Source organism: Talaromyces marneffei, chromosome 8 (genome assembly GCF_009556855.1).
Source record: "Talaromyces marneffei chromosome 8, complete sequence".
Classification (NCBI taxonomy): Eukaryota; Fungi; Ascomycota; class Eurotiomycetes; order Eurotiales; family Trichocomaceae; genus Talaromyces; species Talaromyces marneffei.
Window position 1 is genome coordinate 1159881 of NC_072355.1, and position 21890 is coordinate 1181770.

Sequence of the window (21890 nt, forward strand, 5' to 3'; positions counted from 1 at the left end):
GAGACCTTGAATACCTTGACAAATAGCCACATAGATTCTCATATCGAACCACCGCAACCCCTGTATAATTCAATAAACAAATTGCATCATGTAGTTCTCGACAACGACCTATCTCCAACAGCGAGATAGCCCGAAGGAAAGGACCGCAAGAGCTCGGGGGTTCCCGAGCTGATAAGCTTTGCCTCGGACTTGACAGCGAGATTAAATGGCTAAATAAAATGTATAAATGCAATTAGCGACATCATACACAAGATGTTGGGCTAGTTAAAAAAAAAAGGAAGAAGCAAGTTATTAAACCAGATATAGTCAGCAATAATGGCCAACTACAGACCTGAAGATCGGGATGGCCTCCCCCCCATCGGCTTCATCGCCGTCGAGTGTTTCTTCTATCGCCCTGCTGGTGATGCGTTTAGCGAGCTCACATGGAATTTCCCCATCATTCGAGAGCTCGCCGAAGGATCCAAGGAGGGCATATTGGTATCCAAGGACGAATATAATGAGGAATTTATTGAGAGCTTTGTAGCCGCTGGCCAAAAGCTAGCCGACAGGGGCGCGTGTGGTATTATCACCAGCTGTGGCTTTCTGGCCATGGTTCAGCCTTTGTAAGTAACATTTATCAGTTGAAGCTAGAGTAACTATTTGATTCTAACAAGAAAAAAAAAGGCTTGCCGCAAGACTCCCTATCCCCGTTGCAACCTCCTCTCTTCTTCAGATCCCTTCCATCCTCGCCTGGCTTCCACCAGACAAGAAGATCGGAATCATCACCTACAACGCCGATGAACTGGGACCGTTACACTTTGAGCGCCTGGGAATCCCCGAGCAAAACGCTGCACGCTGCTACATCCGCGGCGCGCCTGCCGGAGGCCACTTGCAGCGGCTGGTCCGCATGCAAAGCCCTTACAGCTTTGATGCCATCGAGACTGAAATGGTGGATGCGGCCAAGAGCCTTGTTGCGGATCATCCTGATGTCGGCGCAATTGTGCTCGAGTGCACACAGATGCCTCCATTTGGTCAGTCGGTACAAAACGCTGTGAATTTGCCTGTGTATGACGTTTATACCATGGCGAGCTGGTTTTACTCGGGCGTGGTTAGGAGACGGCCAGTGCAGTGGAAGGATTTGGATAGTCAGCGGACGGGTCCTATGGTTGAGAGGAATATAATGTAGTTTATAGTATCAAGTATTTTCTACATAATCCAGATAACTTGGGAGCACTTTCTGTTTCCACGATACCAAGTGCCTTGTAATCTTTTGTACGCCTACGGATAAAGATGGAGATTTTGTATTGAAAGAGAAAAACGTAGGTTTATTTAGCCATTTGAGAAATCCGCATGGTAATTTGCAAACCGAATGCGTCAAGCGTACGAAGTTACGAACAACTACGAAACTAGAATTTAGGGTTATCCAGGTTAGTTTGGCCCGGTCATGCTCGGGGGAACCCGTCCCCCTCTCTGGATTATCTTATCTAGATATCGGGGTCTCGAATGCTCTTTAGATCATAACATGACATTGTATTAAACATTATCGCCATTCTTAAAGCTCATTATTTAGTAGTAGGAGAGATTTTAACTTGAGCAAACTCGATTCCAGGCTCTGTTTCTGGGCTCGAGCATACAGAACATCCGGATCAATAACAGAACACCCAAGAGCACGTTCAAATCCCTCTAGGTCAGCCTTTGGTTGTAAGGGTTTATCTGAGTGGGGGGATTTCGATTTTTGATTCAAGTTGGACTGGAAAATGCCCGCTGCCGAGAACGGGAGAAAGTCCTCATAAGTGATTGGGGTTGTCTCAAGAACCCCATCCTCAATCAGGCTCTCGATGGTGGACGAGTCTACCACGTCGTACCTGCTCAATGAAGGCAGCTTCGCGGTGAAACCGTATTTGACGTACACAAGCTCTTGTTTGCGTAGTTCTTCCCAAGTATCGGGGTATGCTCGGAATGACGAGACGAGCGCCTCGTCGATGGTCTCCCTCTGGTCTTCCGCCATATGCATACTGCTTTCCAACAGCTGGTCATAGAGGGCCCGACCTGCTGGAGTCACGGCAGCTCCACGCTCCTCGATCTCGCCGAAACGAGCCTTGTGGGAGCCATCCACTAGCTCAACGTTGTGTGTATCCCCTTCCTCCTCGCTCTCGCTGTCGCTATCTCGAATTTTAAACTGGATCTTCTCTTCCAAGGCGAGAAAGCTTGTCTGCCGCAACAGGATAGGCCATTTCCGTCTGGGCGGACCCTCAATTCGATCCTTAACAGGCATGCCCTCCGCCGCCATGGCGGCCTGGGCTGCTTCGATGTCTAGTGTGCGTGGCGTAAGATGGTTGATATGAGCGGTGCGGAAGCTGGCAATATCTGCTAAGATGGGGTGCTCAGCCCGTAGCAGCTGGTACTCGGTCTCAGTGGCCTCAGCCACGGGGGCCCAGCTAAAGGTACGCAAGGCTTCACGGATAAATATCTCAGCCTGGTGGACACGGAACTGTCCAGTTTGTGTAGTAGCGATGTCCAGCATGCGCAGAAGCTCTTTGCTGAAGATGTTTCGCCGTTCGAGGAGCTGGAGGGCCAGGTCGTGAGCTGCCGGGGAGCGGATCAAGTCTGGCCGTAGGAGTGTGGTGAAGACGCGGAAAGGGTTGGTGGCCAGCGACGCTGTGTCAATGGGACGGAAGCAGGTAGCATGCATTGGTAGACCAGCTACCGAGAGATCGTAGTAGCCCACTGCGTGCATGCCCAGCAGTGCGAAGATGCGGCTCACTGTCTGCAGCTCCTCAGGCTTGCCTAGCCGGATCGCACCATGACGCTCGAGCGTGAGGCGATCGAGGCTGTCCGGGGTGCTACTACTATTGGCGATAACTTTGTGGTTTCTAGACTGTACAATGCGTACCAGATCACCGTATAGCGGTACTTCATTCTTGTACATGTGCGACATGGCCAGCGCAAAAGCCGTGCGCAACTCGTCGGGATGAACCAACGGCGACTCCTCGAGGAGCCGGTAAGGCTCCTTGTTAGGAAGCAGTGTTGCTGTCATCACCGTGGCTCGTAAGTTAGATGAACTTGCTTGTGTATACCTGCTATCAGTCCATAATGCTTGTTCCCCAATATATGGATGCTATATGTAAACGCAGCCTCAACGGCTAGTCCCGAGGCGGTCATATTGGTTATTTTTTCTGACGTTCACGGTCTGGGTAATCCCGCCATCCATGATGAATATTCTCATTCTAGACGTCAAGGCCCATGCCGATGGCCGTACAGAGGACAAGCACGAGGTTCTGGAGTGACGTTGTCTGCTTCTCCTTGGCCCGGCCGTTGACGTAAACGCAGCTCGGAAACCTCCGAGACGGTCAGAATCACCTGTTGCCACTAAACCAGACTAAAGCTCTTACTGCGTGAGTTGTTGGAATCTTCTCCGCCCAGTCTTAGGATGGCTGGGCACAGTAGAGGTCCAGTACGTCCTGGGGTAAAATCGATCGAGTACAAAAGACCTCTTAGGGTTATTTGTCGGGTAACTGCCGGGTACCTAGCAAGTTAGTGCCTGCTCTGTATACGGTACCTACGCCACAGCCACATGTTTTGGTGCACCGCCACAGCAGGTGGCGACCTTTTGCGTCACTGGCTTTTTGCGGTGAGGCGGGGTTCTTCTGGCCGGTTGCTAGACAACAGGCAAACATTAACTTAATTTTTGCTTTTGTCTTGACTTTTTCATTATCCATCCGCTTATTCTTCACTTCGAGATCTGAACCACTTTATCTCTCGCTTGCAAAGATCTCGAATATTTCGAAATCGTTTCCATTGCACAAAGGCGCTCATTCCTGACGTTGGCTAAGGCAGACAGACACGCAGGGAAGTCGCCACCAGCAAGATGTTTATGCTCCGGAACGGTATGTGCGAGACCCTTGTCAACACCCCGCCAACCCTTATCTCCTCACTGCTATCCAATTCAGCCAACAAGATCAAGACTAACAGACGTTAATCCACCACAGTGAGCAAATATCTCTTCGGAGACGCTTCGAAAGAGGCTATAATCGACATCCCCCAAGGCCAGCTTTATCTCGTCCGTCCCCTATCGCCGAAGGGATACTCTGAGTTGATCTTCAAAGACGCGGCCGCCACCATTCGTCGCACAGGACAAGAGTTCCAATATCAGCTCGTTGTTCAACGGGCCTACGAAGAAGGAGAGGAAGAACTTGCTGAAGAGGAAGACGAAGAAGGAGCCGCTGATGCCCTAGATAAGGACGAAAGAGTTTTTCTGCTCGACCAAGCTCTTCACTTTCGGTCAGTTGTACGAGACGGTGGTGAAAAGGTTCTTGCCTGGAGAGATTTGAGTGGTGATCCCGGTGATCTATACGAATTTGTTTGCGACTCGTCTGTTTCGCCCGATAAAGTCGCGACTTTTGAATCTGCTGCGGTACAGTGTCAGTACGAAAGGAAATACAGGAGAAGCTTCCAGCGAGCAACGGAAGAGGAGTTGCAAGAATTTTCATTCGAAGACGACAGTCCTATTCCATCGGCTAGTCCAATTGATTCACCTAGAGGCCCAAGCGCGGCGGAATCTACGGCTGCTATGGCGAAGGACGTGGAATACGCGACAAAGAAGGGCATAATCAAGCCTGCTGAAGAGGTTACCGCAGCGCCACCTGCACGTAGCGTGCCAGAGGCCAGGGAAATTCTGGCCAAAGAACGCGCAGAGCTGCATTTGTTCGACTTCGCTTCTGGTACCTTTATCTTGCAAGACAGTGATGTCGTTGCAACAGTCTCTGAGATTGGCAACTGGCAGTATTGGCTTCAAATCACAGGCACAGAGAAGGAATGGCTTGGACAATCTGTCGTTGGCGACATCAACCCCGTGTTCAATTTCGAGTATCTTTCATTCATCTTTAACCATTATGCAGATGATGGCTCGGCATACTCTTGGCTCCTGCGATTCAAGGACCAGCCGACGGAAGAGAGGTTTCAGGAAGGTCTCATGCAGGCACTGTGGGAGCAGTTGAACGAGATCAAATGGGAGAAGCAGAAGGCAGATGACCGTGACTACGTTCTGGATGCCTTCCAAGATCTCACTATGGAGGATGCAGAACCTGAAAAGGAAGAAGCAGAGGAGCAAGAAGAGGAAGAGGAGGATGAAGAAGATGAAGGTCAACGAAGCGAGCATTACGACACCGATGAAGAAGAGGATGATGTTCTCACCGGACTCCGAGATGAGAACGTCAACTCTCAGCTTGCCGTTGGTTACAAGCACGACCGGTCCTTTGTTGTCCGAGGCTCGAAGATTGGTGTATTCAAGCACACACCTAATAATAACCTCGAATTCTCCACGAACATCTCCAAAGTAGAGACACCCGGCGGCAAACTATTCAGCCCTAAGAAAGTCATGCTTCATGCCGAAGATTCGAATATGATTTTGCAGGATGGAGCGAATCCTAATGCTCTGTATCGTATGGATCTTGAATATGGAAAGGTTGTTGATGAGTGGAAGGTTCACGATGACATTGGCGTCACAACATTCGCTCCAGAACAGAAGTTTTCTCAAATGACGAGCGCGCAACCATTTTTGGGTGTCTCCAACAATGCTCTCTTCCGAGTTGACCCACGTCAATCTGGTAACAAACTAGTTGAAGAAAACTTGAAGCAATATGCCAGCAAGAACGACTTTTCGGCTGTCGCGACAACAGAGAAAGGTTACATTGCTGTAGCCTCCAACAAGGGTGATGTCCGCTTGTTCGACCGTCTCGGAATTAACGCTAAAACCCACATCCCAGCTTTGGGTGAGCCCATCATTGGTCTTGATGTTTCTGCAGATGGTCGATGGGTCCTGGCCACTTGCCGCACCTACTTGCTTCTTATTGATGCCATGCAAAAGGACGGCAAGAATGAAGGCAAGCTTGGTTTCGAAAAGTCCTTTGCTAAGGATTCTAAGCCCCAGCCTCGCCGTCTAGGTCTGCAGCCAGCTCATGTTGCTCAATTCCAGCATGAGACCAAGCAGCCATTGGCATTCACTCCTGCTCGTTTCAACACAGGTGTCGACAGTGAAGAGACATCAATTATTACTGCCACTGGTCCGTTCATCATCACCTGGAACTTGAAGAAGGTTCTCGCTGGAAGGAAGGACCCATACAGCATCAAGCGATACGGAGAGAACGTCATGGCGGACAATTTCCGTTTCGGCTCCGATAAGAATGTTATTGTTGCTCTTCCGAATGAGGTCAACATGGTCCAGAAGAAGAGTTTCAAGAAGCCTACTCGTGAGAGCATTGCAGGTCCTATGACTCCCGTACGACGGAGCGCAGCTCACCGTTTGGGTCGGAACGATATTGTCAACTCTCCATACTAGTTTTCGATTGATGCATGATTGACGGTTTTCTTTTGTTTGTTTGAGATGGCGTTTCCCTTGGTTTTTATCTTCGTCAGATATCCGTTTATGCCCATACCCCTGATATGTTGTATGTTTTTTTTTGTCTTTCACACAATTTGATCTGCTTCTCGATGCTTCGTGAGGCTTTACCTTTGATGCATTTGTATGACTAGTTTCTCCTACTTATTTGCTTCTTACACTCTATAGTACGTAGTAGGTAGCAATTGAATATAGTACACGTCTACAATCTCCTAGCTTTATCGATGAATAGGCCCCAGGCATATGAGCATCAATTGCATCAAAATTATATAGGTATCTATTTAACCAGGCAAGTGAGTGGTACTTAAAAGCAAATTATGTACTAATAGACCAAATCTCCAACCCCAGAATATCAAACTTGGACCCTTCGTCCGAAAGAGGTTCATTTCCAAACGTGGGGCATGAATCACTAACTCCCTTTTCTACGGAGTCGTCGATCCATAGACCGTAGTGGCCGTCCCTAAAAACAACGTTCCATTAGCATACTGACGCTTTAATAGCAGGAGAGAAAAAGATGTGGGGAAGAAGACTGACCCTCCACCGATACTCAAAAACCCCGTCTCACAAAATATCATGTAATCATTCATACCACTATAAGGGAAAGCCTTGAACCTGATGCGTTCGGGTGTACTTGTGCCGCTATTGTTTGCGCTGGATTCGGTTGGTAAGGATAGGAGATTATTGCTCTTTTTGTCAGATCGTAAAGTTGGCGTGCTCGCTCTCACGGTTGTACTTCGTACTGCATGTGTCGTGTCGGCGCTCGGCGGAGGAGGGAAGCCGGCGCGTTGGAGTTCTTCGTCTGTCATTGTATGGAAGTCATGCCCATTACTCTCTTGCTCATCGTCTTCGTGATTATCATTATGCTTAGTATGGTTATGGTGGTGGTGATGGTGGTGGTGGTGGGTATGATTCCACACCCCCTGCTGTGACGCCAGCCCCAGAACACTAGCCCTCCACAAAAAGCACTCCCCCGTCCCATAAAAATGCGGCGCTGGGTGCGGCGCATCTGTCAAATACGCGCCAAACACTGCTCCGCCATCGGACGTATCGCGTACTACTAGCACATACCCAGCGCGGGGGTGTCGTTCGCTTGTTTTCCTGCAGTGGTCGTATAGTGTGCTCAAGGAGGAGCCGTCGCGTTCAAGACTGTAGGCTAGGCGCCATGTATCGACTAGTTGGAGTCGAGGGGGCACGAGGAGGCGGATTTCTTCCGCGAGGGCGCGGGAGAGGATGTAAGAGCCAGTGGCGGTAGATGAATTGAGTGTTAATGGTGTGAGAGGAGGAGGCTGGAAAGGCGAGGCGGTTCGTTTGGGGATGTAGAGGGATGTGGAGGATGAGCGTGAGCTGTTCATATTGTTCGCATTGCTGGTATTATTATTGTTGCTCTTTTGAGGTGGATCAGTCAGGCGTCGATATAGACCGGATACTACCCTGGTCACGGGGTAGGAAAAGTAATTGTTGCTACTGTTGTCGCTGTGCGGATTTGAGGTTGGATCTGAGGATGATGTGGCTGCGGTTGTTGAGGTGGTGGTGATTGTTGAAGGCGGTCTGGTACCAAGGGGAGTTCCGGACCGCGATACTGAGCTCGAGATGGTAGTGGACATGTGCGATTTCTTTTGTGAACGGGGCGTCAATAAGATTGAATGGTGTTGAAAGTGAGAATAGTTGTGATTCAAGTCGAGCTATGTTTGCGTTGGAAGGCGGCTGGACGCCTGAGTGGCCTGACATCTGGTAAGCTCCACTATTTAAAGGTTGGTTACCCCACACCCAGTCCACCATGGCTTTTTTTTTTGTAACAAGATGTTTTAAAAACATTCATAGGTTCTTAGAGAAACGGTTTGTTTTTCATATCGATATAAGTAATTGGGTATATCTAAAACATTACTTCGTGGTCTAATCATGTATATACTCGGCTCCGAGTTGGTAAGAGTCTTCACTATATCCGCGGTCGAAGATCAACAGTCTCAAACTCCAACCCCTTGGCTTCGAAAACATGCCCCGGTCGAAGTGCATCCGTGTACAGATTCGTCTCTGCGTGAGGATGAAAAAGCCCCTTCTGAGTGCAGCCAAGGACTGACTTCAAGCCAGGTGGATCGGTAAGACGGAAAACTCCCCAGTCGGGATCTTTTGATGGAGCGCAGACTATCGCAATACTCTCCGGCAGCATGGCTTGATAGCCACAATGCGTGTGGAGGTCCCGAGAGCTCATGAAGCACGTTTGTGTCGGATGTGTATGGATCCAGCCGAGCACCATTAGATCTTCAGAATCACAATAGTCAAAGATGACCGATTCATTGACCGTTTCGCAGGTATCAGATGTCGATTCTTGCTCAGGAATAAGCAGTTTGGATACGAATAAAGCATTGGAAATCAGTGTTCCACATAGAATACCGCATGTCTCAAGGTTGCGTCGAGTGTTAGAACCAGCCAGTCTTAAAAATTCATGGCGGAGGTTAGGGGGTAAAAACAACGTCCGTAGAGGAGTCCCGTTTTCAAGATATGCGGAGGGTTTAAATGTGAATGTGGACGGGTTGAGGTCGGAGGGATCTGTCTGTGGTTTTGACACAGCTGTCTCTTTCGATGGTAAAGGAGGGCCCGTTGACGATAGCTTGCTTGGACGCGGAGGTGGCTCTTCGATGGAATAATGATTCTCTCTATATTCCTTCGGAGGCGGTGCGGGGGCCTTCGCTGGCTCTACTTGATTGTTTACCGGTTTTGGCACGCTCTGTGGGTATGTATCGTATTGCTTTTGTTTAGGCACAGTCGGATATCTGTAGGTTGAAGACGTTTCCGCTAGTTCTGATTGACGAGGTTGGTTCTGCCTAGGTTGTGGCTCTTCCAAGCGCAATCGAACCTCCTGAATGCGCCGACTCAGATCATCTGTAGTGTTACTGGCTTTTTGTTCACCCAGAGCTTGCTCCCAGTCTCCCCACATACCCCCAGTTCGGCGAGTGCGTTCTTCATCCTGACTTATACCTGTAGCTCTAGCCCGTTTGACGGTTTCACGGCGGTTGATTTCCCTATGAGCGATCTGCACTGCAAGCTCTTTGTTCTCCGCTGCTTCCAACGGTTGGGCTGTACCGGACAGCGCAGGATCGGAAATGGGTGGGTAACGATTGGTTGGAGGATCGTGCCGTAATTGCGATGTTTGTGTTTTTCGAGCTTCACGGTTCTGTAATAACTGCTGATACCGTTCATAGCGTTTGTTTATCTGCGGTTTCAAGCCTTCGAGCTTCTTTATGTTGACCCTGACCTGATTCTCCGCAGCAAGAAGCCCTCGACGATTGCTCGGGTCTTTTGCATCGGGATGGTTGACCAAGTTCACGAGCACTAATTGCGCATGTCGGAAGAGCAACAAATAAGCCTGCTGCTCATCGTGGCCCTCACGCTCGTATATTTCGGCCTAGTAGACACTTGTTGTTAGCAGCAAGTAGCACATCACCATCTGCCTGCGATGAACGAGACTAACCTCTTTGACTAGAGAGTTTGCTGTCCTTAACCAATACTTCAGTGGTATGTTAGGATTGTATTCATAGTCCTGAGCAAGACGGGTGATTTGTTCGACATTATGCGGTGCTGAAGAAACCCGGTTGGATGCCATGTCGTCAACCCAATGATTCCTGCATCTGGAGGTGTCTGCCAACCACTTTTCCAATGATTATTCTATTCGACAAATATTCGACGATACTGTGACATTTGTGCTGCTAAAACAGTCTCATGTGGGAAATGAGTTAGTTCATGGTCAAGCAGTTTGCGGAGTTGGAGAGGCCGCGTTTCGGGCAGGCAGCGTAAATGTCAGGTGGGGGTGGTGGTGCGGCGTCTCCAAGGTTGCTCGGTCACTCCTCCCTTCTTCTCGCAAAACCGCGTGACAAGTGGAAACTAAATCGTTGCCTATTCAGACCAGTCTAGAAATGAAAATCATGCTCTTTCATCAACGACACCTTCCCAATTATCGGGGTTCTTCGAGGACGTCTACAGAACCATCAGTGGCAGCGATTCAAGATCATCAGATTAGATCTGGAACGCTCATTGGCCGCCCGGCGTTGCTACTCTTTTTCGACGCAGATGAAATTCTCTAGCTGACTTCATCCTCAACAATAGCTACATTTTTGACATGACATGACTCGTGGGGCTCGATCTTGGGAGACATCTTTTTTCTACATCTCATTGCAACATCCCGCCCAATGTCAAAATTAAGCTTCTGTGCTTCCAATCCATGAATCGTTGTTGTCGCAATGGATTCCTCCTACGCCCTTGCACGGAGGCGCGCAGCAGGGTCATTACGCCAGCGGTGAATACCATCTATTGCCGACTATTTTCTACGTCTCTGGAACCAGAAGGAAGGCCGAGAGCATTACCAAAAGCGACACCAAAGAATGAGAAGAAAAAAGGGACAGGAACTGTCCACAAGGTCAACATAGTCGGCGAACAGCTTTGTGGTAAGATCAAATGACAGTTGACAAATAAGGACGTTGGTTGACGGGGTCTTGTTCTAGATGATATCACTCAGCAGCTAGCAAATGTGCTAACGGCCAATAAACCATCCGTGATTCTCGATTTATACCCCGGCCGCCCAGTCTTGTCCTCAAAGATCAACGACCTTGTACAGCCTCATCGGCACATCCTTGTCGAGCCTCGCGCATCTCGAACCTTCCACAAATATCTTCAAGAGTTCAGCAAGAAAGATGAGGAAAGAATTAAAATATACAAGGAGAAGGTACATTATGGTTCATTACATGGAATCGGTTGGCTGGAGCTCCTGGATACGTACCTTCCTACAGAGGTGCCTCCAGGTATGCAGAAAGACCTACTTGTCATCGCCAATTTGACTGATAGGGCGTTCAAGAATGCTTCACGGATATGGGCAGCTCTTGTCGGACACAGTCTTCTAAATCGAGGCCGTTTCAGCGACTGGACCGTTCGGACTTTGATGATTCTCCCTCCAGAGGAGGCTGAATCAATTATCCCACGTTCGATTCGCAATAGAAGGAAAGTGGCAATACTGAACGAGGCATACTCCCGGCAATGTTTCATTGTTGCCGAGACCGATAATACCGAAAACGTCATTCCACGAGGATATGAGCTTGTAGAGAAAAGTGCCGCTTTGGTCGCTCAGCGAACGGCAGAAAATCAGATCGTTCTACCTCAGACTCGCATACGGAGTGTTCCAGAGTCATACACAGAAGTCCCCGCAGGCCCGAGAGCTGAGCCGTATGTAGCGAAACATCCACTTTTCGTGGGAGAGCCATTCAGAGAGTTCTTAGAAAAGAAATCTATGTACGAAGACGTCATCAACAGATACTATCAAGAACATGGAGCAGCGATAGAGACGGGTTTGAGAGATGCAAGGGCACGTGCTCAAATCGTGCATATTGCGAAAGAGTTAGCCAAACAGCAACTCGACCTAAGGCTAACCAACACCCTCGTTCAAGCAAAATTGAACGCAGCAGATTTCGAAGAAGCAAACCGATTCAAGGAAATTGTCAAAAAGAATCCAAAGAAGAAAGAACTTGTAGCTCGCAGGCGGGGATATTTCAAGGTGCGCGCGCAGGTCATACATCTTGCAGGAGATTTGGCCCAGCTTGAGCTGCAGATTCACTCATGTGAAGAAATTTTTATCAAATCGAAGCTACATTCACTGAAACTCGCGGAAGAGCAACTGTACCGAGAGGCTCTCAAACAGTATTCTACGGATGAGCAAGCGTCGAAAATCAAGCGGGATTATACTCGGGCACGTGCTTCAGTTGTGCATCTAGCCAAAGCAGCAGATGCGGCTGTAGATTTGGCTAAACAGCAAATCAAAATCGCTTCTCTTGAAGGGGAAGTCGCGAAAGCAAAGCTGGATCCAACAACTGAGCCCGTGGAACTTGAACGACTCAATTCGAAGTTGGCTGATTCGAGAAAGGAGTTCGCCGACCAAAGCTCCGAAGCTCTAATTCACGCTAGCAGAAAGCTGCCGAATCTGATAAACGACTATCGTGTTGCGCTTGGAGCATCCGGAGATATCAAAGAATCTAGGTTGCTCTGGGATCATCGTCCATTCGAACCGCTATACATACACCAGAAAGAGATAACGCCAAAGGGAACCGGCTGTGCAGTTGTGTACAGTGAACCAGAATCGAAGGAAAAACTATTCGAAAAGTTCTCGATCGACAATACTCATGACAGGCACGATGAGACTGTCGAAATGGCTCTCTCAATCGTGGGCACATTTGGCATTCGTGCTAGAGAAAGCGTCGCTGATATGCTCGACAAACTGTTTCCAGGACAATCACCCGCAGATGTTGTCAAACTTGTCCCTGAGTTGTTCGATTGCATACCCAAGCAACTTCGTCTTCCATCTATTAGCAAAGCCACTAGTACTGCCTCTGAACTGACTCCATCAACTTCTACTTCATCAATACCTCTCTCATTCTACGACGAATTCGAATACATGCCCGACCAAATCACACTCCAATGTCTCCCCGTAAGCGCACTTCTGAGCTTACTAAAGGCATACCTGAACACGCCGAACGCGAGATCATTTTTACAGGTCAATCGCAGTCTCGGGGGGTCTGCAACGTTATTTGCACTCCGCACTTGGGTTTTGGAGGCTTGAGGTTCGGTGTCCCGGAAACGTACCTACTGCTACTTATATTACACTCCTGGATAGTTGGCATTTTTCTCTTCGTTTGATATAGAAATGCATGGATCGGTGTTATTATTTATTATATAGAGGAAAACTGCTATAGAGACATGTACATTACTGGCGTTTGTCTATTGTCATGGGAAGGTTGGGCCCGAAATACTATCTAATCATGTATAATAGTTATATAATATCATACTTTATCATATAATACAAATAATTAACCCTACTCGGTAATGAATACCAAATTGTAAAGACCGAATGAATGATGCAAATTCCAGAGCAACAACTTTCTCGAACCCCCAAAAATAAGAACAAACAGTCCCTGGGAGCTGGATATAACACGGATAATTTAAGCATAGGATGAACATGGATATCAGTTCTTGACAAGTGACGTCGGTACTCCAGCTGGGTGTGGTGCAGCCAGCGATGCAACTGAGGATGGTACGAATGCAGGTGCGGTAGCATTAAGTCCACGCGTCTGCTCGCCCTGCCTCACAATGACGATTGGACTTCTACTCATCAGCTGTGGCTGTAGCTCTTCTTGCGAGAGACGACGGCGTGGCTGTCTCGGTGGTGACTTTTGGTCCCAGGGATGATAGCGTACTTGATCCCGGTCCCTTGTTCGGCCACGCTCCTGGTGCCAGTTCAGGTAATAGGGATGTTGCTGTGGGTATTGAATTTGTTGTTGTTGTGGTTGTTGTAGACCTGATAGTTGCGATGATAGCGATGGCATTGATGGTAGTGATAGCGACGAGATTGTTGGAAGAAATGGGGGCACTGTTCGTGCCGGCCGGATTGGCGGTAGATCTGACGGTCCTGGCCGTTGAGTCTGCATTGCCTGTGCTGGTTGTGGGAATTGTGCCGACTGCAGAAATTGTGGTTGTGAAGCCCGTACAGGGCGTGGCTGCTTCAACTGCTGCACAGGAGCTTCAGACGTCGCCGGCACCCTCTGTATATACTGATTCTGTGCTGTAGGCGCATAACCACGTTCCCTCAAAGCATCTCTACCTTGTTCTTCCTGATCTGTGTCCTCATCTTTGCTCTGATCTTGCATATGCTTTGTGGCATCAATGCAGTATTGGCAGATAATGTCGTATTCCCCTTTTCGAGGGTATGGTTCGCTATTGACCGTTACTGAGTTCGTCATGTCTCCATGGTAAGAACCCACGACCTTGAGCCAATTGGGTAGTTCGTCGCCAGCGATCAGAGGCACCAGCCTGTTGCCGGGGCGCAGAATGTGGTAGATAGGACGGAGGAGTAGACGGGGTGGGTTCGTGTTTATTTGAGCTATATTTGTGGAGGTTGCGGACATAGTCGGTCTCCAATGTTTGGCTAGTGCACGAGTCGCATAGATTCAAGGATAGGAGATATGAGACATTCGGATAAAGAACGTACAGCAGTAAAAGAGCGTATATTGTATGCTTGTGTTGATGTGAATCAGCGACAGAGACCAGTCCGCCATCTTAGAAGAACAGAAGATCGGTTGGGTGAAGAGTAAGGGCAGAGGAAGGAGCGTTGGGGACATCCCCGTAATTACCCTTTTGAACAGCTTTTAGTAATCATTTCTACTCATTTTTTCATCTCTCCAGTTTGTATCTATACTTGCCAGAGTAGACTAATCAAAGACCTCCTTCGACCCGAGTTGGGGCCATATTCTGACCTTCTCAACAAGAGTCATCTCGGTTTCTCTCTCTGGGTCCGCTCAAAGATACATATATATCGGTTCCAACATCTTCAGTTCTTACCCGGTATGAAGTAGTCCATTATCTCTCAGCAACTGTACACTTATCACCAAGTGGAAAAATCATCGTATCAAAAGAAAGAAAGAGGAGCTTCGAGAGGTAATTACCCAAAACAGTTAGGTTAGGACATACCCCACATTCCACTACCGTATTCTTTTCAGCCAATCACAGCCAGACAATCGTCATCTACTCTGATAGTACTTCGTTCAAGATGTCAGTTTTTACGATTTCAGAATTGACATCTCCTCAGCTCATCTTTTGATTGCGTATTTTATCGCTTTTAAATCCTCTGTAAATGAATTTATGAACTAGCGACACATCAGACATTCAAACCCAACTCAATATGAAGTCAGCACCCAGCTCGAGCTCTATGGAAGCTGCCGAGGTGGCAACCCGTAATCCAGAGCTCAAGAAGCCATCAAATAGCCCCACTGTCTTTTCCAACACGATCAATGGCAAGGCTTGTTTGGACGGGGAAATGGCACAGGCAATCAATCCTTCAACTCGACGTCCATTATGGGATGTCCCAGTGGCAACAGATGATGATATCGAAACTGCTGTTGTTGCAGCCAAAGAAGCATTCGAGACATGGTCACATACTCATTGGAACGAAAGGGTAAAGTACCTTAACAAAGCCAAGGATGCCTTGATGGAAATTAGGGATGATATGGCTGAGTTGATCACGCAAGAAGCGGGGAAGCCTGTAAGTACTCAGAACGCTGTTCTAACATGACTTGCCTCCCTTGCCAACGTTTTGAAGTTACAATTCGCCAAGATGGAGGTCGATCATTCAGCCAGGTTTCTGTCGTACTATTGTAAGCCCCATATATTTTGATCAGACGAGGTTGCTAATAATCACAGCATCGCATCCGGAACTGGAAACAAAAGTTGTTACAGACAACGATGAGCTCCGCCTAACTGTGAAATATGTCCCCATGGGTGTTGTTGCAGCTATCTGCCCGGCCATCCACCCATTGCTGCTAGCGGTAGCCAAAATCGGGGCATCATTGATAACCGGCAATACCGTGATTGTGAAGCCGTCGCCCTTTACGCCATATAGCACTCTGAAGTTTGTTGATTATATCAAATCGATATTTCCACCGGGAGTCCTTCAAGCATTGAATGGTGACGAAAAGCTCGGCCCGGCTTTGGTTGAGCATCCTGATATACAGAAAATTGCCTTTACAGGCTCTACTGCCACGGGAAAGAAAGTCATGGCTGCTGCGAGCAAGACTTTGAAGCGTGTGACGTTAGGATTGAGTGGGAATAATGCATGCATTATTTTTCCGGATATAGATGTGTCGGTGGTGGCCCCTCAGGTCTCGGTTGGCGCATTTTTGAACTCGGGTCAATCTTGCCTGGCCACTAGGCGCATTTATATACACGAAGATATATACCAAGAGTTCATGCAACATATGATTGACGTGGTGAAGCTTTGGAAAGCAAGTCCTTCCTTACCGGGGGCAGGAAACATACTCGGTCCAATCCAGAATGAGGGGCGGTATCGAATTGTGAAACAGATTGTCCAAGAGTCGAAAAGAAAAGGTCTCAATTTTGCTCTAGGGAATGCAGAGTTTGATGAAGAAAACCACTTTGTGATTCAGCCTGCAATCATTGACAATCCTCCTCGTGACTCTCGCGTTCTAATGGAAGAGGCTTTTGGTGTGCATACATGATATCTATTTCAATGGAAACGACTGACCGGAGTTTCTAGGTCCCATTATATCCCTCTTTCCATGGAAAGACGAAACCGAAGTAATCAACGTCGTAAACGATACCAAAACCGGACTCGGAGCAAGCATCTGGTCCGGCGATATGGACCATGCTGTCGCTGTCGGCGAGAAAATTCAGGCTGGCATGGTAACCATCAACAGTCACCCATCCCCTCTTCCAAGTGGTTATCTGTCAGGATGGAAGGAGAGCGGACTGGGCGGCGAATTGGGAACTGAAGGTCTTCTGTCGTATTGCAATGTGCAAACTATGTATTGTTATAAATTACCCGTTGCACCAGGCTCAGCCGAAGCAGATTGAAAGAAAACCCTCCCAAAAACATGTATCTAATCAGTATTTCTTTTGTCCTTTTTTTGATCAAGCATTGTACCACCGAACTTGATAATCTTCAAATTCTGATCAATCCACGCTCATACCTAACCTCATCACTCCCCGCCGACCCAATCTGAGTCTCGAATCTGCGAATCCAATCAACGGTCTGAATTTTGCAGAGCAGAGAATATCAACAGCTGACGAGCGGTGAATCGCAGCCTGTCCCAAACTAGAATATGGCCGCAGATAAAGAGTATGCACATGTAGACGGGGAGACAATTTGAAGTATGTTTTCCGGTTGAATTTGTCTGTATATATGAGTGTAAAGACGTGTTGGTAGACAATAATTAGATCCTTAACTAGCTTATTGACTGCTGCCTCACGCACGAATTCACATGCTTTCCTCAACATACCTAACAGGTGAACGGTCTTCACTAGAACCATTAACTATCAACTTATCAAATCTAAACGCATCCTTGACCCATCAACTCCACTTACTCCCAAATCTCGTCGACCACATCTTGATAAGAGATCACCAGGCCATCAGTGTATTGTGCTGAGAAGATATAACCCTACTTGATATATGCTAGTCCTAGGCCCATAAAAGTTAACTTACTCGACAGCAAGCACTACTACAGGCACGTACTCTAGTTCAAAGGGCTCACTTTAAGACTATAGCTATCACTGATAATAGATGAATACTTGATATTCAGCTCTATAGACAAATCCGACTCGGTGGTAAGATATTGTCAAATCTTACTACAACCGCCCAATTCGTACAGTATCTATACAAGCCATAATCATTCTGAAATTCGGAGCTATCAACATAGTCAGTAACTCTCGTCTGGTTTTTTTGGAAGAAGAGGAGGAAACATTGAATAGTGAAGGATAAGTCGAACGGAGGGTCGGAGTTAAGGGCTTGAGCTACCTACCGTCCACCAGATATGACTAGCATGAACGGATGAACGGATGAACGGATCTAAAGTACAGAGATATGACTAGCATCAAGAACAAGAACACTAGGACGACTGGCACTCATATTCATTTTCTCCAACAAGTACCGGTGCCTGATTCAACAACAACACCAACAACAACAACAACAAAATGGTCTCCCTGTCAACCGTCAACGACTCAAACGCGAGGATCGCAACCGGTCTGCCCACGGGGATGGTGGCCGTATTCGTCGGTGCCACGAGCGGCATAGGCGAATATACCCTCAAGACCTTTGCGCAGCAAACTAAGGAGCCCACGATTTACCTCGTGGGTCGATCTGACACCGCAGCAACACGTATTGTTGCCGAGTGCGAGGAGATCAATCCCGGCGGGAAATACGTCTTCATCAAGTCCGACGTCAGTTTGTTGAAAAATGTGGACAATGTATGTGAGCAGATTTTGTCCAAGGAGGAGTCTATCAATCTTCTATTCCAGACTCAGGGCACCATGGTTTTGGATAGTGAGTGACTTTAATTATACCTTCCGTCTTCTGCTCTTCTCCCCTCCCCCCCCCCCTCATATGGAAAGGCAAAATATACCTAAAAATTCCCATTTATCAGAGACTTCAGAGGGCCTCCCAATTGCATACGTCCTCCCAGTAACATCCCGCATCCTCTTCACCATCAACCTCCTCCCCGCCCTTCAAAAAGCAAAATCGCTCCGACGCGTCGTCTCCGTCCTTGCAGGCGGCTTTGAAGGCTACTTCGATCACACGTCGTGGGTCGAATTCCCAGTCAAGAATCTTACAAAGTCCCGAGGCCATCTTGCATCAATGGTCACCATGGCAAACAACGTAATGGCCCGACAAGCCCCCAACGTCTCATTCATTCACATCTTTCCCGGAGGAGTCAGAACCGGCTTTGGAAAGGATGCGAAAGGTGGCATGGCTATGGTGAGAATGATGTACAATTTCTTTGGTTTCTTTTTTATCAAGCATCTTCCTCCAGATGAATGTGGAGCGCGACAATTGTATTGCGCTACAAGCGCTCGGTTTCCCCCTGCTGCTGCTACTGCCATGGATCATGGAGATGATGGTGGAGTGTCTCTTTCAGACCATGTCACCGTTGCTAGAGGTACGGATGGTAAGCCCGGCAGTGGTAGCTACACGATCAACTTTGACGCTGAGAATGTGTCTCTCGAAGTGGACAAGCATTTGGCTCAGGCTCGGGCAGATGGGATGGAGGAGAAATTGTGGGAGCACGTATTGCAGGAGATTGAACAGGCTACAGGGAAAGCTCGTTGACTCTAGTTGATTTCCACGTATCTGACAAGAAATATCCTCGGCTTTATGTTTTCTTGTCAGTATACTTATGTGATTTAATGCTGTGCATGTATTATCATCTGATAGAATCTCAAGTGATTGGTCCTTACGTATCACCAGTCCCCATTGGTAGGAGTTGAGATAAATGATTATGTATAAGTGGACGGAGTTTCTAAGTTGTCCCATTCTGCAGGAAATCGACTTTCCAAAGATCATTTCTGTCTTTCCTCTCCACCCTCTCGAGCAGACCCTTGGATTAGATTATGGGTGTCTAGTCTGAAAAGGCAGTCTCCATAGACAATTAATTCTCAATTGATGCACGAAACCTTTCAACTAACTAGATCGGCCTCAATAACAAGAGACCAAACCCCTCTCAGATAGTACCCTGTCCAGCGCTGGACGGTACCGTGCGCTGTATATTAGTATACGCAGCAGCACTGGCGGTGTTCTTCCCCTTGAAATTGGCCAAGAAAGCAGTATCAGCTTTATTAAATGTCCCCGAGCTGCCGAAACCATTGGCCATACAGGCGCGTCCCAGGTATGTACTACACACGGCGTTTGTGGCTGCGTCGGGTGAGGTGAAAAGCTGGCCGTCTAGGGGTGATTCAACGATGGTGTTGATGTTTTGGAACACGTTGCCCTCGGCGAGAACCATGCCGCCGGTACCGATTTCGAAAGCGTGGCCGGTGGAGTCGTACCAGTAGTTGTTGACCTAGAAAATACTCAGCATTGTATAATATGAGCAGGAGCAAAGGGTGGAAAGGACGTACTGCGTGCAGCAAAGTGTTGCCCTGGATCTTGGGGCTGCGGCCACTGAAGTGGTAGATGTAGTTTCCCTTGAAAGTAATGAGATCACTCGAGCCATCGAGGTAGATACCCCAGTAAGTGTAGCCATCACACGTCGCGCTGTGTGAGGTGACGCCGTTAAAGTAGGAATTGGAAACGGTCACGCGGTTGTCGGCCGTGGTTCCGAGGACTAGATGTTGACGGCCGATACGTGCGGTCTGAAATGTTAGTCGAGTTTTCTTAAGATCATCTAGGGTTAGTTGGGAGGTAGTACCGTAACGTGGTCGATCCAGACCATATCAGCGCCGTCTAAGGTGATGGCATCACCTCCCCAGACGTATCTAGCGTTGATGTCGGTAATGGCTATATTCCTATATTCTTCTTAGCCTCTTAAAGCATCGGGGTAAGTGTCTGTCAACTCACTGGATGATGATATTGCTGGCACCGCTGACAATCCGCAGACCCTTGCCCTTGATGACGCCGCTAGTACCAGAGCCGATGAGTGTCTTGTGCGAGGCGACAGTGATACCGAGCACACCGGCATTGTCACTAATATTCGTCAGCTAAGGATCTCACCTCAAATTCATGAGTGAAATGTACTATGTCACCGAGACGGATGGCGCACCCGGTTCGTAGTTGGTACACCAGTTATTCTGGTTGATAGCGAGCTGACACGCCGAAGCAGTGCCCCAAGGAGCACATCCAGTAGACGTGGTAGTGCCTTCAGTGCCCGTGAAATCAAAGCTGTTCGCTTATATTAGTAGCCAACCTTTTTTGTGAAAATAGTATTCCACTCACGTCCGATCCAAGACAATCACACGGGCGGACGAGTCTCCCAGATACGAGACCAGTTCAGCGGTGGTAGATGGATAAACTGGAGTAGCACTACCGCCTCCAGTGACGCCTTTAGCAAATCCTTCTGCTACGCCAGTGACGCTGATGGCCCTTGCACTTTCAAAGGCACAAGCAGCTAATGCGCTGAGGAAAGGGATGTATCTCATGATGAGGTGCTCAGGCAGTCGCTCAATGTTTCCTTCAGTCTGTTCCCAAGTTCTGGTTTGTTCGTTTTAAAGAGGAGGTATTTTCACAGGATCCATGACCATTCTTATATGCAACCTTGGTATTGGCCAAGGAAACCCGCGCAGCATCATATCGGAGTATCGCTCATGCGTGATCAACATAAAATTCCACCATTTCGAGACTTCGTGGAGCTCACTCGCCACTAACATACTATAGCATACTAGAGCCATTGCATATCGTTTCAACGGTGCTCCACTACAATAAACATGTCCCACATGGTAGCCCAGATACTGCGTATTCTTAAATTAAGCATAACAATATACCGAAAACTAAGGGTGTTTCAGCAGGATGGAGCTCTGATAGGTGGAATCACTGCTGGAAAAACCGACTTGGTTCGTCCTAATTTGAAGTCATCTGAGCCCACCTTTGGAGAATTATCTTCCGAAACTCACATCCATGCCAGGATATTATACAGGACGATATTAAACAGGGGGATACTCTGATTGTGGAAGAGAGAAAAGTCTTATCTACATACATATTATGTAGTTGTAGATAGAGTATCCACACAGCTCCACTCATATATATAAAAGTAGCATCCGCTCTGCATGCCGATATCATGGAAGTTCAACATTCCAGCTCGCCGAGGCTTTAGTCTGTCTATATATTATTCGAGGGGAGATGTTGTGCAAATTACCTAGGTATCTACTAAGATCCATGGATAAGACAGGATAGCCCATGTCTACTCTGAACCCGGAGTTGATCTGCCTCACAAACATGGACGGGGTAGGGTTAGTGTTAGGGTTAGCTACTCTCACATCAGTCCGACTATCGACCGTGACATGGGTAGGGATAGCACACCCTCTACGTGTTTCTACTTGTTTGAAACCATCACATGCAATTGACTGAACGATCAGAGGTAATACATCGGAGGATGCGATGAAGATAAGCATAAAGTAGAACTGGACGTTGGTATATCGTATCATGACATGTATCAGCCCTATTCTCCATCTCGTAACTCTGATTACAAAGAAGAGATGGCAT

At 47.9% G+C, this 21890-nt stretch overlaps 10 protein-coding genes across 10 annotated transcripts; 5 read left to right on the forward strand and 5 right to left on the reverse strand.

Moving 5' to 3' along the window:
• Positions 1 to 315: 315 nt before the first annotated feature.
• EYB26_009764 (uncharacterized protein) lies at positions 316 to 1165 on the forward strand (the record flags this gene model as incomplete). Its single annotated transcript, XM_054269011.1, has 2 exons — positions 316 to 602; positions 664 to 1165. 2 exons carry the CDS (start codon positions 316 to 318, stop codon positions 1163 to 1165), a joined length of 789 nt encoding a protein of 262 aa, XP_054124986.1.
• A 366-nt stretch (positions 1166 to 1531) lies between these two features.
• EYB26_009765 (uncharacterized protein) lies at positions 1532 to 3016 on the reverse strand (the record flags this gene model as incomplete). Its single annotated transcript, XM_054269012.1, has 1 exon — positions 1532 to 3016. One exon carries the CDS (start codon positions 3014 to 3016, stop codon positions 1532 to 1534), a length of 1485 nt encoding a protein of 494 aa, XP_054124987.1.
• Positions 3017 to 3847: 831 nt separating this feature from the next.
• Positions 3848 to 6316, forward strand: EYB26_009766 (uncharacterized protein; the record flags this gene model as incomplete). Its single annotated transcript, XM_054269013.1, has 2 exons — positions 3848 to 3866; positions 3969 to 6316. 2 exons carry the CDS (start codon positions 3848 to 3850, stop codon positions 6314 to 6316), a joined length of 2367 nt encoding a protein of 788 aa, XP_054124988.1.
• Positions 6317 to 6691: 375 nt separating this feature from the next.
• On the reverse strand, positions 6692 to 7980 carry EYB26_009767 (uncharacterized protein; the record flags this gene model as incomplete). Its single annotated transcript, XM_054269014.1, has 2 exons — positions 6692 to 6836; positions 6911 to 7980. 2 exons carry the CDS (start codon positions 7978 to 7980, stop codon positions 6692 to 6694), a joined length of 1215 nt encoding a protein of 404 aa, XP_054124989.1.
• Positions 7981 to 8312: 332 nt separating this feature from the next.
• On the reverse strand, positions 8313 to 9977 carry EYB26_009768 (uncharacterized protein; the record flags this gene model as incomplete). The annotated part of the gene is made up of 2 exons (XM_054269015.1): positions 8313 to 9779; positions 9846 to 9977. The coding sequence occupies 2 exons, from the start codon at positions 9975 to 9977 to the stop codon at positions 8313 to 8315; spliced, it is 1599 nt and encodes a 532-aa protein (XP_054124990.1).
• A 615-nt stretch (positions 9978 to 10592) lies between these two features.
• On the forward strand, positions 10593 to 12974 carry EYB26_009769 (uncharacterized protein; the record flags this gene model as incomplete). Its single annotated transcript, XM_054269016.1, has 2 exons — positions 10593 to 10815; positions 10873 to 12974. The coding sequence occupies 2 exons, from the start codon at positions 10593 to 10595 to the stop codon at positions 12972 to 12974; spliced, it is 2325 nt and encodes a 774-aa protein (XP_054124991.1).
• Positions 12975 to 13377: 403 nt separating this feature from the next.
• Positions 13378 to 14316, reverse strand: EYB26_009770 (uncharacterized protein; the record flags this gene model as incomplete). Its single annotated transcript, XM_054269017.1, has 1 exon — positions 13378 to 14316. The coding sequence occupies one exon, from the start codon at positions 14314 to 14316 to the stop codon at positions 13378 to 13380; it is 939 nt and encodes a 312-aa protein (XP_054124992.1).
• A 773-nt stretch (positions 14317 to 15089) lies between these two features.
• EYB26_009771 (uncharacterized protein) lies at positions 15090 to 16777 on the forward strand (the record flags this gene model as incomplete). The annotated part of the gene is made up of 4 exons (XM_054269018.1): positions 15090 to 15449; positions 15507 to 15561; positions 15608 to 16408; positions 16461 to 16777. The coding sequence occupies 4 exons, from the start codon at positions 15090 to 15092 to the stop codon at positions 16775 to 16777; spliced, it is 1533 nt and encodes a 510-aa protein (XP_054124993.1).
• A 1116-nt stretch (positions 16778 to 17893) lies between these two features.
• EYB26_009772 (uncharacterized protein) lies at positions 17894 to 19025 on the forward strand (the record flags this gene model as incomplete). Its single annotated transcript, XM_054269019.1, has 2 exons — positions 17894 to 18242; positions 18343 to 19025. The coding sequence occupies 2 exons, from the start codon at positions 17894 to 17896 to the stop codon at positions 19023 to 19025; spliced, it is 1032 nt and encodes a 343-aa protein (XP_054124994.1).
• Positions 19026 to 19416: 391 nt separating this feature from the next.
• On the reverse strand, positions 19417 to 20830 carry EYB26_009773 (uncharacterized protein; the record flags this gene model as incomplete). Its single annotated transcript, XM_054269020.1, has 6 exons — positions 19417 to 19755; positions 19814 to 20047; positions 20104 to 20200; positions 20253 to 20378; positions 20430 to 20573; positions 20628 to 20830. 6 exons carry the CDS (start codon positions 20828 to 20830, stop codon positions 19417 to 19419), a joined length of 1143 nt encoding a protein of 380 aa, XP_054124995.1.
• Between the last annotated feature and the right edge of the window lie 1060 nt (positions 20831 to 21890).